The following is a 16,319-nucleotide window of genomic DNA, read 5'->3' as shown; positions in this document are numbered from 1 at the left end:
GTATATTCATAATATTGTCTTATCAGAAGATATCTAGATATTCATGATATTATTGAGAGAGTATTATACAAGAATCTGTTATTGTAACACAGAATAACTTTTCTAGAGTCTTTTTGATATCAGTCAGACTGATGAAATAGATTGACACATGATTCTACTGTCAGTGACTCTGTCAGTGATTTTAGTGATGACTTCTTTTTCAGAGTATTTTGTATGCATTGACAGAGATCTGTGTCAGATTCATGATTCTGTGAATGTCATCTTCATGAACTCTATCATTGTTAAGAAATATCAAGCTTCTGTTTCAAGTGTTCAATAAGATGTCTTGTTCAGATAGTCAGACAAGTTCTAACATAAGATTATAATCAAGATTATCAACTTCATACACATAGATATCTTCACATTGATGTTCTTCTACATCTATGATCAGCTTCACTAGACTGGCCGGCAGGACCATGAATTTCACATTTGGTTTCATTTGATCTGGTCTCATACATTTCTTGGCGTGAGTCTCACCAGGACCAAGCCTCAAAAAAATCTGAAAATGGACCATTTCTGAGAGAAATGGTGTGAAAAATGACCAGATTTAATTCAAGAACAGTGAAATGGAAGTAATTTTCCAGGATAAACTGTGAAAGATGATCATTCTTTCAAAATCAGAATGAGACTGAGACTGAAGATTAAAATCAGTCTTATTCAGTTCATTCAGTGATTGCTTATATAATCAGAATTTGATAATGATTATTGATAACACTCATAAAACAACTAAATACATTCTTGTGCAAGTTTATTCTTCACTTTCTTATGAAAACTACACTTCTCTGATATACTGTGATCAGAGGTATTAAACTGTCTGATAATTCTATGTTTTACAATCATGAGTTTCTTGTAGACTGACCGTGTGACCGTGTCTGGGACCAGGACCAGATTTTTTGATAGTCCCATTACCAATTCGACTGATCCCATTACACGGTTTTAACATTAGATAGTGGTCTCATACTGTCCCAGTGGGACTTACTGTCTACTCTTGTCACATTTTCCAAATGAGACCATGATTTCCACTTCTCAATTTAAATTTCTTTATTGCTTTAAATAACTTTAAATCTCATTTAAGCGTTACCAAAAAGCGTTACTTTTTAAAAAATTAAAAATAGTCTAAAAAAAACCTTAAAATGTCTAAAAATAGTAACTTTATGCCAAGAATGGGACTAAATGGGACCAAATGGGACCACTTTCTCATTTTTTTCAAGTCATGGTTCCATTTTGAGATCTGATATATAGTCACTTTGCATGTTTATTTAATGATTAGTCCCAGCGGGATTCACGCCAAGAAATGTATGGGACCAGACCAAATGGGATCAAACGTGAAATTCATGGTCTCAGCGGCCAGTCTAGTTTCTTGATTGTTTCTTCTTGTAATTGTTCTCAGTGATAGTGATAAATATCTTGACTTGAGTTGAACTTTCACTTCATTCTCACCCCTGTTAATGAAATTATCAGAATATCACACGCCATCAGTGCAACAGTTGAATATGTACTCTCAACAATTTTCTATAACTCTAGAATTGATTTGGCGTGTAAATTCATCAGATCATCTTAAAGATAGTGATCAAATTCAGTTTTACAAGCATGTAGTTTTGCCTGATTTTCAGTTGCAATCAATGTATGTAAGTTCTGTTTCAAAGTTAGTATTATAGTTCTATGTGATATGAAGTGTTATCAAAGATTGTTACTTACTAGAGAATTGTATTTCACTGTCTTCACATCTCAAACATCTGCTCATTCAAATCTCTGATAGTTGGCATTATAGTAGTCTCAGACTAATTTGATATATGAGTCTCATTTCTCCTCTGTTCAATCTTGAGAAGTGTAGATATTAACTCAATGAGAGAGATCTAGTAGAGCTGCTACAGCATAGTACTCTGCAAAAGATTGTTCTATTTTACTGTAGTAATATGCCAGTTTATTCCTTACAGTAACAATAGCCTGCACTATAACATCATTTCAGACTGAATTTCTTTTTGAGTGATTCAACTGCTTCTCAAGATGAGTAAATAAACTGTTATACACTCACCAGACTGACTGCAGCATTGATGTACAAGTGATTGAGACTGTCTTCATTATCTTATAAAACTGAAACAGTAAATCAATCACATATTTCAACTGAGTTTACTTCATATCAGAAAGTTTCAATATCTGAATCTTTTTCTAATCAGAGTGTTGCACTCAATGATCAATCATCTGACACAATTGAAGAGTCTGAACAGTTATCTTATATATTGAACTTCACTATGTTCTAACATTCTGTATCATATTCAGTGATGTGACTGATTTGTTTGTTTATTGAATATCATGAAATTGTTATTATTGTTTAGAAGAGATACAAATCACATTAGCAATATTTCAAATCTATGATATTTAAATTATTAGTCAATCTATTCAAAATTAACAGTAGTATTATCAAAAAGTGTTATCAAAAAGCAATATTAAAAAGTGTTATCAAAAAACATTATCTTTTGTAAAGTGAATGTAAAAGTTACTTGAGTAATCACTTTCATCTCATTCTCATCTCAAGAATCAGTCATCTCATTATTCTTTATCTCAATATTAAGATTCTTTACCAGTGTTTGCATCACAAGTTGAATCACATGAGCAATGCAGGAGATATGACCTTGTTTATCATTTCAGAAATGCAAAGCCAATTTTTGCTTCAAGCTCTTCATCATAGTGTAGTTATTCACAGCATTGTCAGTTGTAATTGTAAGAAGACTGAGACTAATATCTCAATAGTCATTTTTAATCACAGTCATTAATACCTCTGTCATATAATCCTCAGTATGACTACTGATCAATGATTCAAATTCAATTAATCTCTCTTGATAAGTTCAGTTCTCATCAATGTAATAACATGTAACTCTTATAAATGCAAGATTGTTTGTACTAGTCTATGTATTCACTGTGAGAGACACTCTTCAATGATTCTTCAACTCTGATTCTAGATGTTGTATATTGACTTTGTAGTGTGTCTCAAGGTTGAACTGAAGACAGGATTGATGTGAAATATGAAGATTTGAATTAAGCATTTGAAGAAGTGTTCAGAATTCAGAGTTTTCAATTGATTGAAGAGAAAGATTCAGAGATATATACATGCAAAGTAATTATTCACAGAAGTTATCAGATAAGAGTTATGAAATCAGAGTACTGATATAGAGTTGTTTTTACATGATTTCCTTCAAATTAGAAAGTTAGTATTATCAAAAATTATTATCTGATAGAGCAACTTATCAGCTCAGTAGTAATTTTCTGATTATTTTCCTTTTATTGTCTGCATTCTGATGACTTCAGATGTTGAAAAATTTCTTCAGAGTTATAATCAGTTCATGATGAATGTTTCTGAATAAAGTTGCAGTGATTATAGCAAAGAGATAACTCTTCAGTAATCTGCAATGCAATCTATTGATAATTATTTCATAGTTCATCTTGATATTTGTGTTAAGTTTTTCATAAATTTTGTAACCTGAAATCAGATGTGAAGAATGAAGTGATTATTCATTATAATTGAAAGAGAGTATTCTGTGTTGAATTGTAAATAATGTAGACTTTGTAATTCACAGTGATTTCTTAAAGAGTTTGTGAATCTTCAATAGAAATAAAAGAAGTGAAAGAAGTGAATTCAGAAGATATGATAATAATTTGAGAAAGATGATAATTTATTTTCAATAACTGATCACTGATGTGTGTAAGAAGAATTAATATAAGAGAAAATAATCTTGTTTCTTAGCTTAGTTATAATTTTAGTACTAACTCAGATTGAATATCATTGATGTATAAAAGTAAATAAACAATCTTGATTAATCTCTGTTATATTTCTTGAAATATATTAATATTGTGAAAGAGAGTGTTATCAAATTGTGTTATCAGATGATATTATTAAAAATATATTAATATTGTGAATATCAATGTTGAAAAAATGTTGATACTTATACATTATAGTGATTTGTGAATCATGATAGTTAAATATATATATATATATATATCATTCCTGACTTGATTACAACTTGTACAATAATTTTTGAAAACTCAAAATCAATTTTAATTATTAATAATTAAAAACTTAAACTTATAACTAACTAATATAAAAAGAAAAAAATATACTTCTTCTCTTTCTCATTCTTCTTATCATTCTTTATAATTCACTTCTCATTCTTCTTCTTCTTCTTCTTCTTCTTCTTCTTCTCCTTCTCATCTGAGATGATAATCATCTCAAAATCTCTCTTCACTGTCTTCTCAGAAGAGGATTTTCACTGCTTCTTCTCAGTCAGGTCAACCTGTGCCTTAAAATCCTGCATTGCCTGATCTGCTGTCTCAGGTTTCATCTCAGCAGTAAGCAGATTGACATGCTCAGAGAGCAGAGCTGTCTTCTCAATATTCTGAATCATGAAGCATATTCAAGACCTGAATAAGACCTCAATCTCCTTCTTCTCTGCCAGCTCCTGCTAATCAATTAGAGAACAGAAGTGTTATCAAAAATCATTATCTCTCAATAAAAAACTTATCAGTTTTGACTTCTTTATCTCTCACTTTAATATCTTCTTAATCTTCTTCTGCTGTCACTTATTTACAGTAATACTCTTCTTCTTTCTCTCTCTCTTCATCTTGATCTCAAATCATTCTCAGAACTTCTTCTGATCTCACTGCTACTGCATGAGACTCTTCACTGTCTTCTTTTTCAATCTCTCACAGGCAGCGCCATCTGCATTATTCCTATACTTAGTTCAGTCTAAATCTATCAGAAGTATTACTTAAAATTGTTATCATTCTACTCTCTTATAAAGCCTCTTCAAGGCATTATAATGTGTCTTACAATCTGTCTCTCTGTGCTTGAATGCCTTCTTCTTCTCTCTCTTCAATCTGTGATGACACTCACACGCCTTGATGGTTCGCAGGACTGCAGAATATTTGAAGAAGAATAACATGATTGATTTTAATAAGCATTGAAGAGGAAGTGAAGACAGGCAATGATATGATAATGATAATAATAGTGATGATGATGATGATGATGATGATGATGATAATGATGATAATGATGATGATGATGATAATGAAAGGAAAAGTGCATTGAAATATATTATTGACTTATCAAATATAAAGAGACAAAGAAACTATTAACAGCTTTCAGAGATGTACAGAAACAGCTACAGTGTTGCATAGCAATATTATCTTCATTCAATACATACACTATTGATATTCTTTGTATACATTTATTATATAATCTATATCAGAGATACATGCAGAAAACAGATCTTTGTTACTAGAAAGAATGATTGCAGTGATTCTCTGTTTTCATATTATAAAGATAAGTTATTCTTATTTCTTTCTTCTCTCTTTTCTCTTCTTCCTTAACTCACCACTAAGTTCACACTGGTATGAAAACTATTAAAACACTTATAGAAACCCTCAAATTGAAGAGTATAAACTAATCAAATTTTAAATACAGATAAATTAAATTAATTCAATAATACTAATTATTCATTCTTCTCTTAATAAAACAACAGTTGTGTCTTCTTCCTCCCCTCTCAAACAAAACATGACTCGCGAAAAGTGAGTACCATGCCAGGCCATAATGACCAACACAGTCTCAGCATGCAGGGCTGTATACATGCAGCATATGCTGAACTGAGAGACTGTGTGAGTTACAAACTGACAGCAGCATCTCAGAGAGAGTCATGTGACATGAGAAAGCTACAACTCTCAGTTATATATGCAGAGAATGAATCACTGCAGTAAGTGTATGTGCATTGCATGAAAGTAACACTTTTTAATAATACTCAGTCTCTGATATTATGAAAATAGAGTCTTTCTGTGAGATCTGTTTTTACCAGAAGTCAGAGAATCTTATATTTCTTAAGATTATCTTCACATGCCTTATCTGTGAAATTAATGAGAGAAATCATTGATTTCAGTGTTCTGCTCTTGATGTTATTCAAGTGACAGCAGAGTTCACTCTGATCACACTTTTTAAGTGTATGTTTTCTAATTATTCACATTTATACAGATATATACTGATTATTTATTAGATGATGTTAAAATAATGACTTATCACAGCTGTGTTACCCTCACTGTGAGAGATACATGATTGATAATAAACATTGTGAAGACTCTGAGAAGTGAGTATTTTAAGAGTGCTATGACTCTGTGATCTTGATTTTTTTTGTTTTTATTTTTTCTTTTTTTCTTTTTCTTTTCTTTTTTTTTTAATGTGATTTTTTCTTGTGTTTATTTTGTTTTTTGTTTTTTGTTTTTTTTTGTATTTTATGTTTTTTTCATAATTAAAATTATATGAATTATGATCTGTGTTCAGAAAAGTAATGATATTTAATAATACTCTCTATTGAATTTTCAACAAATGAGCACTATGTTATGATATTATGTAAGTAAGAAGTGATTTCATGATCTTATTTAGTGCCATTCTCAATAATGAGATCAGAATGAAAATGTAACTAAGAATTCAAATATATTCTTTATCTGAGACTAGATTTTTATTTGAAAAGTGAATCTGAAACCTTTAATATTTGAAATAATGTGATTTGAAATCAATGTGATGAACACAAATCATGATCAGAAGTAATGCTTTTAGGCAATATAACAACTGTAAAGTTTGATTCTGGTCTCAGACACGGTCACACGGTCAGTCTAAGCTTCACTATGTAATGAGTACAAATGTCTTTTGAATCATCAAATTCTGTGAGAAGTCAGAGTTTTGATAGAGAGATACACTGAAGATTATAATATCTTATGACTGAAGATTTTATCATTACATAGTGACATAGACCACTGTCTATCATGGCCTTCATATTATACATGTTATTAATCACAGTAGATACAAGAATCACATTCATTGTCATCTTCTCTTTAAATCATTGTTATTCAACCTCTTCAAGCTTCTGTTTATGAATTTGAATAGAAGCTAATCTTTTTCCTGTTTCACTGAAACATTTTCATAGTTATTCTCTGAATCTTCCTCTAATGTAATGTGATTGGCATGGACAGACACTGATTCATTCTTTGAATAAGAAGATACATAGATTAATCAGCAGTTGAAAGCAATGTGTTCTGATCAGTTACAGTTGATACACACTTCACATTGATGTCAATCAGTGACTTCTTTAAGAGTGATCTCAGAGACTCAGAAGCCTGTTTAAACAGCAGAAACTCTTGCTTATATATAGATATTTAAATCTATTCAGTTCATGGCCTCTGCATTATTATTCTTCAGTGCAGATATATAAGTGACTGAGATGTAACATCTTCTATCACTGTTCTGTATACTCTTGAGCTTGATAAGACAGTCATTCAATGTCTGAAGCTGTGTGCAGAAGTCTTCATAAGTTAAGTCTTTGTCTACACTTACAAGAGTCTGTAAGAGTTTGAAAGTCAATGTCTTCTTGAGCATGCTAATCTTCATTCAATTCTTTCAAGATTAATCACCTGCTTCTAGAATCTTAGTGTTGAAGTCAGAAATGAATGTTGTAAGAGAAGTGTTTCTCTGTCAGATACTTTATAATCAATCTAATACTTTCTATTGCATGATAGTGTCTCAGAACAGAATATCAAGATATTTCATAATATTATCAGATATTCACAACACTGATTTGCATGCTTTTATTCATGAATGAAACTTCTATTTCATGCGATTCTTCAATCATTCATTGATATATCAATCTTGATTAATTAACAAATCAATGAAATCTTCATCTACACTCAGTTTCATGAGCATTTTCATTCTTTATAATGAGTAAAGAGTGAGATCAGAAGTATTGAAATATATGAGAGTATCTAAGTATTCTTTTAGTGCTTTTGTATTTGATTCTGTAGATGCTGAAATTGCATGAGTTTCTTATTATGATAATCATTGAATCTCTTCATATTGACATTGTTAAGTTGCATGCATATCAGCTATTTATTATTATTGTAGTTTCAACATTACTTAGAGTCACTGTAACACTATGTCTATACTCATGTTCAAGAGTTTTATATTATCATTAGACATGATTATATTGATCATCAGATATATAATATCTGTGAAATCTGAAGAAGTGTAATTATATTCTCATACATCTGAGTGTCAGAACTCTCAGATCTTTCACTAATATTCTCTTATAAGATCTTACTCTCTTTATAAGATCTTGTTACAGAGTCAAAGTAACTGATGAGTAAGCTTCTATCTAAGAACTATCTGAGAACTCAGTGTCTGCTTAACTGTTTGACTATTTCTCTATTTCTTACACATTGTTACACATTCAGATATCTCTTGATAAATAATTGTTTCTGATAAGAAGATAATACATGAATAATTATTTTCTAATAAGAAGATAATGAACATTTTTATAGTATAAGAGGCCTACATTAAATAGATCAGTATTAAGATATAGGTCTTATATAATAAAAGATAAAAACATTAAAGAAGAAAGAAAAGAGAAAGTGTGAGAATCAGTGATTGAGACAGATATTTATACACATATGTGATGATGTACACAGTGGAGCTTCAGGGCGGAAGAATATACGCGCGTTCATAGCAGCTGAGGATCGGCGATTGAGAATGGCCGAGAATCGGAGTGTACGCGTTCGTGGCGGCCGAGGATCGGCGATTGAGAATGGCCGAGTATCGGAGCGTACGTGGAATCTGTGGAGTGTAACGGAATAGTCTATATGATTGATCGGGCGCAGCCCGCCACAGAACAGAAGCTAATCTTTTCTCTGTTTTATCAGAGTATTCTCATAGTTATCTTCTGAATCTTCTTTCAATACAATGTAATTGATGTGAACAGACACTGATTCATTCTTTGAATAAGAAGACATGTAGATTAATTAAGAGTTAAAAGCAATATATCTTAATCAGTTATAGTTAATACACACTTCATGTTGACATTGATCAGTGACTTCTTCAGAAGTGATCTCAGAAACTCAGAAGTCTGTTTAAGTAGTGAAAACTCTTACTTATGTATAGATATTTAAATCTATTTAGTTCATGATATCTGTATCATTGCTGTTACTTCTCTTCAATATAAGTATATAAGTGACTGAGATGTAATGTCTTCTATCACTGTTCTGTATACTCTTGAGCTTGATAAGACAGTCATTCAATATCTGAAGCTGTGTGTAGAAGTCTTCATAAGTTGAGTCTTTATTTACACTTATAAGAGTCTGTAAGAGTTTAAAAGTTAATGTCTTCTTAAGCATGCTAATCTTTATTCAATTCTCTTAAGATTGATCACCTGCTTTTAAGATCTTAATGAAGGCCTGGTCTCAACTGCAGTTTTTATTGATATAAAAGATGCATTTGATCATGTGTCAAAGTCTAAGATGATTCAAACTTTGAAGATGTTAAAACTGCCACTTTCTCTAATAAAATGAGTCAATTGTTTCATGTCTAAAAGAATTATACAACTATTCTTTGATGAAAGAAAACAAGATAAAACTGAGATAAAAATAGAAGTACCACAAGAATCTTCAATCTCACCTGTTTTATTTGCAATATACACTGCATATCTATTCAAGAATAGAGAGATGAAAATAGTGAGATCTTCAAGTTATGTAGATGATATTGATCTACTCTACAGTTCAAAGACAATCAAAGAGAATTTAGAAGTGATTGAGAAAGTAGCAAAGGAAATCTTTGTTAGAGCAGATATCAATCTAATTTAATTTGATATGAATAAAACTGAGCTAATTCACTTTTTTCCCAGGTTTAATGAGAAAAAACTAAGTCTAACTCTTTTGAATAAAGAGATTAAACCCGGTTTAAATGTCAAATGACTAGGAGTATGGTTAAACTCCAAGCTGAATTTTAAATATCATATTCAACAAAGAATTATCAAGGCAGAGAGACTACTGAATAGTATAATCAGACTATCAAATACTGAGAGAGGTCTATTCTTTCAGGCTATGAGACAGTTATACATAGCCTGTATTATCTCAGTAGCTGATTATAGAGTTCAAGTTTGATGGAATAATCAAGGAAACTTCACTGAACTCTTTCAAAGTCTACAAAACAGAGCTTTGAGAAGAATTCTGAAAGCATTCAAGTCATCTCCTATTAAAGCAATGGAAATTGAAGCTTCAATTCCATCTCCTGCTATTCAATTTGAAAAGGCCTGTATGAACTATGCTCTGAGAGTCATGAAGATGAGCTTAAATTATATAATCAGAGAAAGAGTCTCTTCTTCATTTTCATCAGTTAACTCAGGAAATGAACTGGATTGAAATAGATTTCTTGATTGAAATGAGAATAATACTTTAAAGAAAATGCCCTCTCAACTGTATAGACTATGTTCACTTATTAAGAATCAATTTTCTTCATTAAATGTTGAGAAAATTGATCATGAGAAGATATCTCTCTGAAGAGAAAAGCTGAAATCTCTCATAGACTTACAAATAAGTGAACTATCTAAAGAGAGAGAATATAAACAGCATTTGAAGAAGATCTCTACAATTAATATAAAAGACTCTATTCTGATCTACTCAGATGACTCAAAAAATGAGAATTTGAATAGATTAGGCGCAGGCATTGCTTATACTGAAGATAATATTAATTTTATCTCAGATTTCTGAAATTTAGGCTGTGAATCTGAAGTCTTTGATGCTGAACTATTTGTAATAGTGAAAGCTTTCAAACTCATTGAAATAAAATCTTATAAAAGAGGAAATGATTTGAAAGAGGCATGAATATTCTCTGATAGTCAAGCTGCTTTAAAAAGACTTAGAAATAGTCAGATTCATAATAATCAAATGAATCTTGAACTGATTTTAAACTCTGTTTTGAAAATTCAAAAGAGAAGAATTGTAATGTAGCGGAACTGAAGCAGTGACTAGTCAGCAGCGTCATGTAGAAGTAGTTGTTTAGAAAGCTGTATGAATGAGCTTGACTATCTTGCTTAAATAGTGAGCTTGTAGACTACAAGGTTATTGCGAGAATATCACAGATATGGTACTTAGTATACTAAGAAGATTGTATGAGACACACAGTAACTCTTATATATATTTCAGTAGAAGAAAAAGACAAATCACTGACTTCTTTGATGAGGAGCCAGCATCTAGCTATTCTATATAGATAATGAGCAGATACCCTTCTCTCATTTCATAAGTAAGAATAGCTGAAGTGATACCTCAGCAGCATCTTATTGCTAAGAAAGAGTAATCTGCTAATCTTATATAGAAGTGAGATTCTCATACTCATCAATTGAATCTTTCTATGATACATCTGCATGATGTCATAGAGTGGTTGAAAACTGGTTTGAACAGCCTGCGGAATGAATGAAATCATTCACATGAAAGTGATGAGCTGTGTGAAACTGCAACAGAGTCTTAGCACAGCTGAGAGCATGACAATGTTCTTCTCTTTAAGAGCATAGTCTCTATACTCTCAAGATTACTGAATTAGAAATTATCTTTGTTGTATAGCAATGATTATCAATCAATTGACAGTATATATGCTGTATGTGATATAAAGGAATAGATGAGTTTTTCTGCTGACTGTGTAGATCTTCCTTTTCTCATCTTCATTCAAATCAAATGTGTGATAAGTGAGTTTCTTATATATTAATTTGAAAGATGAAAAATGTAATTAATAAGTGACTTACAGATCTTTTAATATATTCTATTCTATGTATGAAATTCTCTGCAAAAGTAGTATATTTTAGAGACAAAGCTAACAGTTATGACAGAATTTTTTCAAAAAGATCTCTCTCTTCTGTGACACATTTTTCTTCCCTCTCTCTCATCTGCAATAGTGAGTGTATAAGAGTATCATTCTTGAAGAACAGTAGAGGACTTATTCTGATATTTTCTAGTGAGTAAACATCTTCATGATGTGACAGCAGTCTCTGTGACTGCTAAGAAAGCCAGATTAAAGGCAGCAGTGTCAATGAGCTGCAGAAGCATCACTCTTATTATCATATCTTCTTCTGCTTCTCTTATGACTGTAGTGAAAGTTGCTGTGCTCTGCAGTGAGGTGTTATTTCTTCTGCTGGCTGGTGTGTCTGTGTCTGATCTGTTCTCTGCCCCTCTCACCGCCGTTGTGATGCCTAGACTGACCGTGTGACCGTGTCTGGGACCAGGACCAGATTTTTTGATAGTCTCATTACCAATTCGACTGATCCCATTACACGGTTTTAACATTAGATAGTGGTCTCATACTGTCCCAGTGGGACTTACTGTCTACTCTTGTCACATTTTCCAAATGGGACCATGATTTTCACTTCTCAATTTAAATTATTTTTATTGCTTTAAATGACTTTAAATCTCATTTGAGTGTTACCAAAAAGCGTTACTTTTTAAAAAATTAAAAATAGTCTAAAAAAAACCTTAAAATGTCTAAAAATAGTAACTTTATGCCAAGAATGGGACTAAATGGGACCAAATGGGACCACTTTCTCATTTTTTTCAAGTCATGGTTCCATTTTAAGATCTGATATATAGTCACTTTACATGTTTTTTTGATAGCCAGTCCCAGCGGGATTCACTCCAAGAAATGTATGGGACCAGATCAAATGGGATCAAATGTGAAATTCATGGTCCCGGCGGCCAGTCTAGTGATGCCGCTCTCTTCAATCAACACAGTGGCATATGACCCTGTGTAATCATTCAGAGAGGACTTCAGAGAGAGCTTGATTCTGAGAACAGTGACTCTGAGAAGCTCAATCTGTAGTTTCTCTTCTGTGACACATCTGAGCCCTGCTCAGAATGCTGCTGAGTTGAGTCTGCAGAGTTCTGTGATTTCTTCATCTTCTCTTTATGAGAAGGCTCTGATGCAGTCTCTGATCAGCATTACTACTTATCTGCACTGTATCAAGCAGCTGAAGAAGAAGAGAATTCTATACACTTATCTCTTCTCTCACTTCTATTATTTCTGTTATACTGGCAACAATGACTTCTATCTCTCTGTAAGTATTATCTACTCTATAAGAAGGTGTCATGTCAGCTCTGACAAGAAGTTCAGATGCTTAAGTAGTACAGAGTGAGAGTCTCAGAGCTTCAAGTGTTGACAGATTCTATCAAGACTGAGAAGGTCCTTCTTACTTATCTGCAAAAGAAGATGAAAGTGTGAATCTCTGAGATGAAAAAACACCTCAGAATGACTGATCTCAAGAAGAGATTAGCCAGCACTGTTATTAGAAGTATCACAGAGATTAATCACTGATTAAAGAGAATCTCACTTCAGTTGAAACAGATGACTGAGATGCTTTGTAAGTTAATAAGTTAATACTTTCAGTATCTCTTATACTCTTCTATAGCATACTTCTCTATGATGTCACAGCACTAACTTCTCAGCAGACAAAGATATCAGTGTCAGAGACTTCAATAATGAAGAATGAGTTTAATGAGAATGTGATTGTTAATAAGTAGACTCTGAGATTCTCTCTTTTTACTTTTTCAGCAGACTGCAGTCTCATTAAATTAGCAGCAGTCTGTGAATTAATTAATATTAATCTTTTTATTGATTTTAAATATTTCTTTTCTCTAATCACTTCAGAATTTTTACACTTGTATAGTCTCATTAAACTTCTAAAAAATCCTTTGAGAGAAAATAGAAGAAGAGTGCTACAGAGTCTATAAGATATCAGCTCATCACTGCAAGATCATCTCTAAAAAATTCTTTAAGAAAAATAAGAAGTCTTAAGTAATATTTCTTATTCAACATCTCTAACATGTAACAGAGTGATCTCTACTATCTGTCTCATAGCTTGTAATCTCTTTCTCAGCATTTTTCAAATACTCAAGCAGTTCTTATGAATTCTCTGATAATGTAAGAAATCCCGCTCCTCGCGGATCCTTTACCTCTATTCCTATCTCTCGCGTAATCAATAGGGCTAGCGGCCCTTGGCTACACACAACTATATAGACTGGAGTTCGCGAATACTATTCACAACTCAGCTTGAATGCTATTATACATTTAATCTCTACATTTATCTTTCTACTGTGAACACTTCTAGTAGTTAACAGTACATATCATATCAAGCTGCAAACACCTGAATAATCACCTGCAAGCACTTATTCTTACATTTCAAGCTCAGTCAGTCAGCAATTGCTCATTATGACTGAAAGAATTAGAAACTTGCATGCTTCAACCCCTGCGAACCCTACTGCAGGCACTCAGAAGCAGTCACTCAAATCATGAATAACCTCTGTGAAAGAAGTCTCAGAGGACTTATCAATCACTCATGAGACATCATTCTCTGCATCTGTAACAGAGGAACCCTCTGAACCCATGAATAAACTAATCTCAGTGAAGAACATTCTTGAGCATCTTCTGCAGAATCAAGCTATTTTTCTATAAGAAATGCTTACTGCCTGCAAACACCCTTGAACTGAGTCTCTAAACATAATCTTCAGAGACACCTGTGAACTGAAAAGAAACTTTCTCAAGCTGTGACCACTTAAGACCATCTATCAAACCACAATCTATAAAAGCTTTTGCAAGTTTGTATTTGAAATTGACTCACAAGCCCAGCTGTGTGATATGAAAGATGAAGAAGATGTCATCTACATAATGATAAACCTCTATTACACTGAAGTCAAGAACTGGCTGAACTATCTAGAGAATGATCATGAGAGATCTTGATAATCTATTCTCAAGACCTATCTAGAGAACAAGTTAAGAGACTCTGTGAGCTGAACAGAGAACATCTGAACTGCAATCATCAATATTAGAAAAAGAGATGAGAAATCTGATGAAGACTACTTACAGCACTTCATGAAATTATGATATGAATTGAGATCTGTGAAAACAGAGCTCTGAAATAAGATCTGAATAATGATATTTATGAAGAGGCTGGATAAAGATATACAGAACAAGCTCATTGAGCAAGGCTCTAAGCTCTTGACTCTGAAGAAACTGATGACTCTCATTCATTGCTTGCAGATCACTGTGAGAGTCACAGATCTGCAGAGAGTGAATCATTGACTGACTCTGCAAGGATCAGAACAACAGAGAACAGGTTTGTCAGAAAAAGATGACAAGACACAGAGAGATTTGCATCTGACTGCTGAGCAGAGAGAGAGAGCTTCATAAGCTCTCACAAACAGAGTGTATAACAGAGAGACTAAGAAAAAGAGACTCTACTTTATCTGTTCTAAATCAGAATATCTTCATGCAAACTGTTTGAACAAATCAAAATAGAAATTTGAAGAGTCATGAACAGAGTCAGTAACAGCCTTCTTAAGAGTCTTGAAGCTGATATCTGAATCTGTTGCTCTCTCAATGAAAATGCTTACTTATAGAAAGAGACTGTGCTGCAGTGCTGCTACTCTGCAAGTATGAAAAGTATTGATAAACTCAGAATTTCAGGTCACTGTGATGTCTCTAAAGCTCACAGAGTGAATGAGCTGAAAGATGAAGACTGAGAACCTGCTCTTATAACAAGCAGAGCATGAGAACTCAGATCTGAGAGCTGAGAGACTTGTGAGAATCATCTTTGAATTACAAGATCTCTCTGAAATCTGGAGAAGATTTACAGAAACTGTGATTATTATGAATATCACAGATGACATGTATTTGAGACTTGTATGACTTCAAAGACACAATCTGCACATAGCTGTTCATGAGTCAGGTTTATACTTCTGATCAGTGTTGACAGACTTACTCACAGAGATAGAAGCAGTTGATGCTGCAGAGTTAATTAGAGAAGACAAGCTCATTTATGTGATAGCTTTGCAAGTGTCTGAGAATCTCACAGTCATGAAAACTGAGCTTCAGATATCAGAGAAATACTGAGATCTTACAGAGATGTTCAGCTCAGCTAAGACAGCTGAGCTTTCTTCTCACTGTGAGAAGAATCTGATAATAGATTTAATAGAAGAGCAGAAACCCTTCTGAAGATTAATCTATAAGCTCTCTCATTATAAGACAGAGGTCTTACAGACCTATGTGAAGAAGAATCTGAAGAATGACTTCATTCAATCTTCACAGATCTTCATGGGAGCCTCTGTGATGTTTGTGAAGAAGAAGAATGAAGATCTCAGATTATGTGTAGACTACTGTGATCTGAACTTCAAGATAATAAAGAGCTGCTACTCTCTGTCTCTGATTGAGAATGTGATCAACTGTCTTGTGAAAGCTGTCATATTCACACAACTGAATGTGATCAATGTATATACACAGCTGTGAATACAGTCTGAAAATGAATGAAAGACTATCTTTAGAACTGCACTGAGATTGTTTAAATATCTAGTAATGTCTTTTAATCTGACTAATACTCCTGCAGTATTTCAGTCTTTCATCAACAAAACACTTCATACATATCTGAATGTCTTCATGATAA

General features: G+C 32.7%; 1 protein-coding gene across 1 annotated transcript; it reads left to right on the top strand.

The window, feature by feature from the left end:
* Positions 1 to 12,548: 12,548 nt before the first annotated feature.
* BDCG_16954 (uncharacterized protein) lies at positions 12,549 to 13,105 on the top strand (the record flags this gene model as incomplete). The annotated part of the gene is made up of 3 exons (XM_045426134.1): positions 12,549 to 12,634; positions 12,707 to 12,941; positions 13,010 to 13,105. The coding sequence occupies 3 exons, from the start codon at positions 12,549 to 12,551 to the stop codon at positions 13,103 to 13,105; spliced, it is 417 nt and encodes a 138-aa protein (XP_045280915.1).
* Positions 13,106 to 16,319: the final 3,214 nt, after the last annotated feature.

The sequence above is a fragment of the Blastomyces dermatitidis genome, assembly GCF_000003525.1.
Source record: "Blastomyces dermatitidis ER-3 genomic scaffold supercont1.4, whole genome shotgun sequence".
NCBI lineage: Eukaryota > Fungi > Ascomycota > Eurotiomycetes > Onygenales > Ajellomycetaceae > Blastomyces > Blastomyces dermatitidis.
Note: the sequence above shows the minus strand (reverse complement) of the source record. Positions and strands in the feature narration are given on the sequence as shown.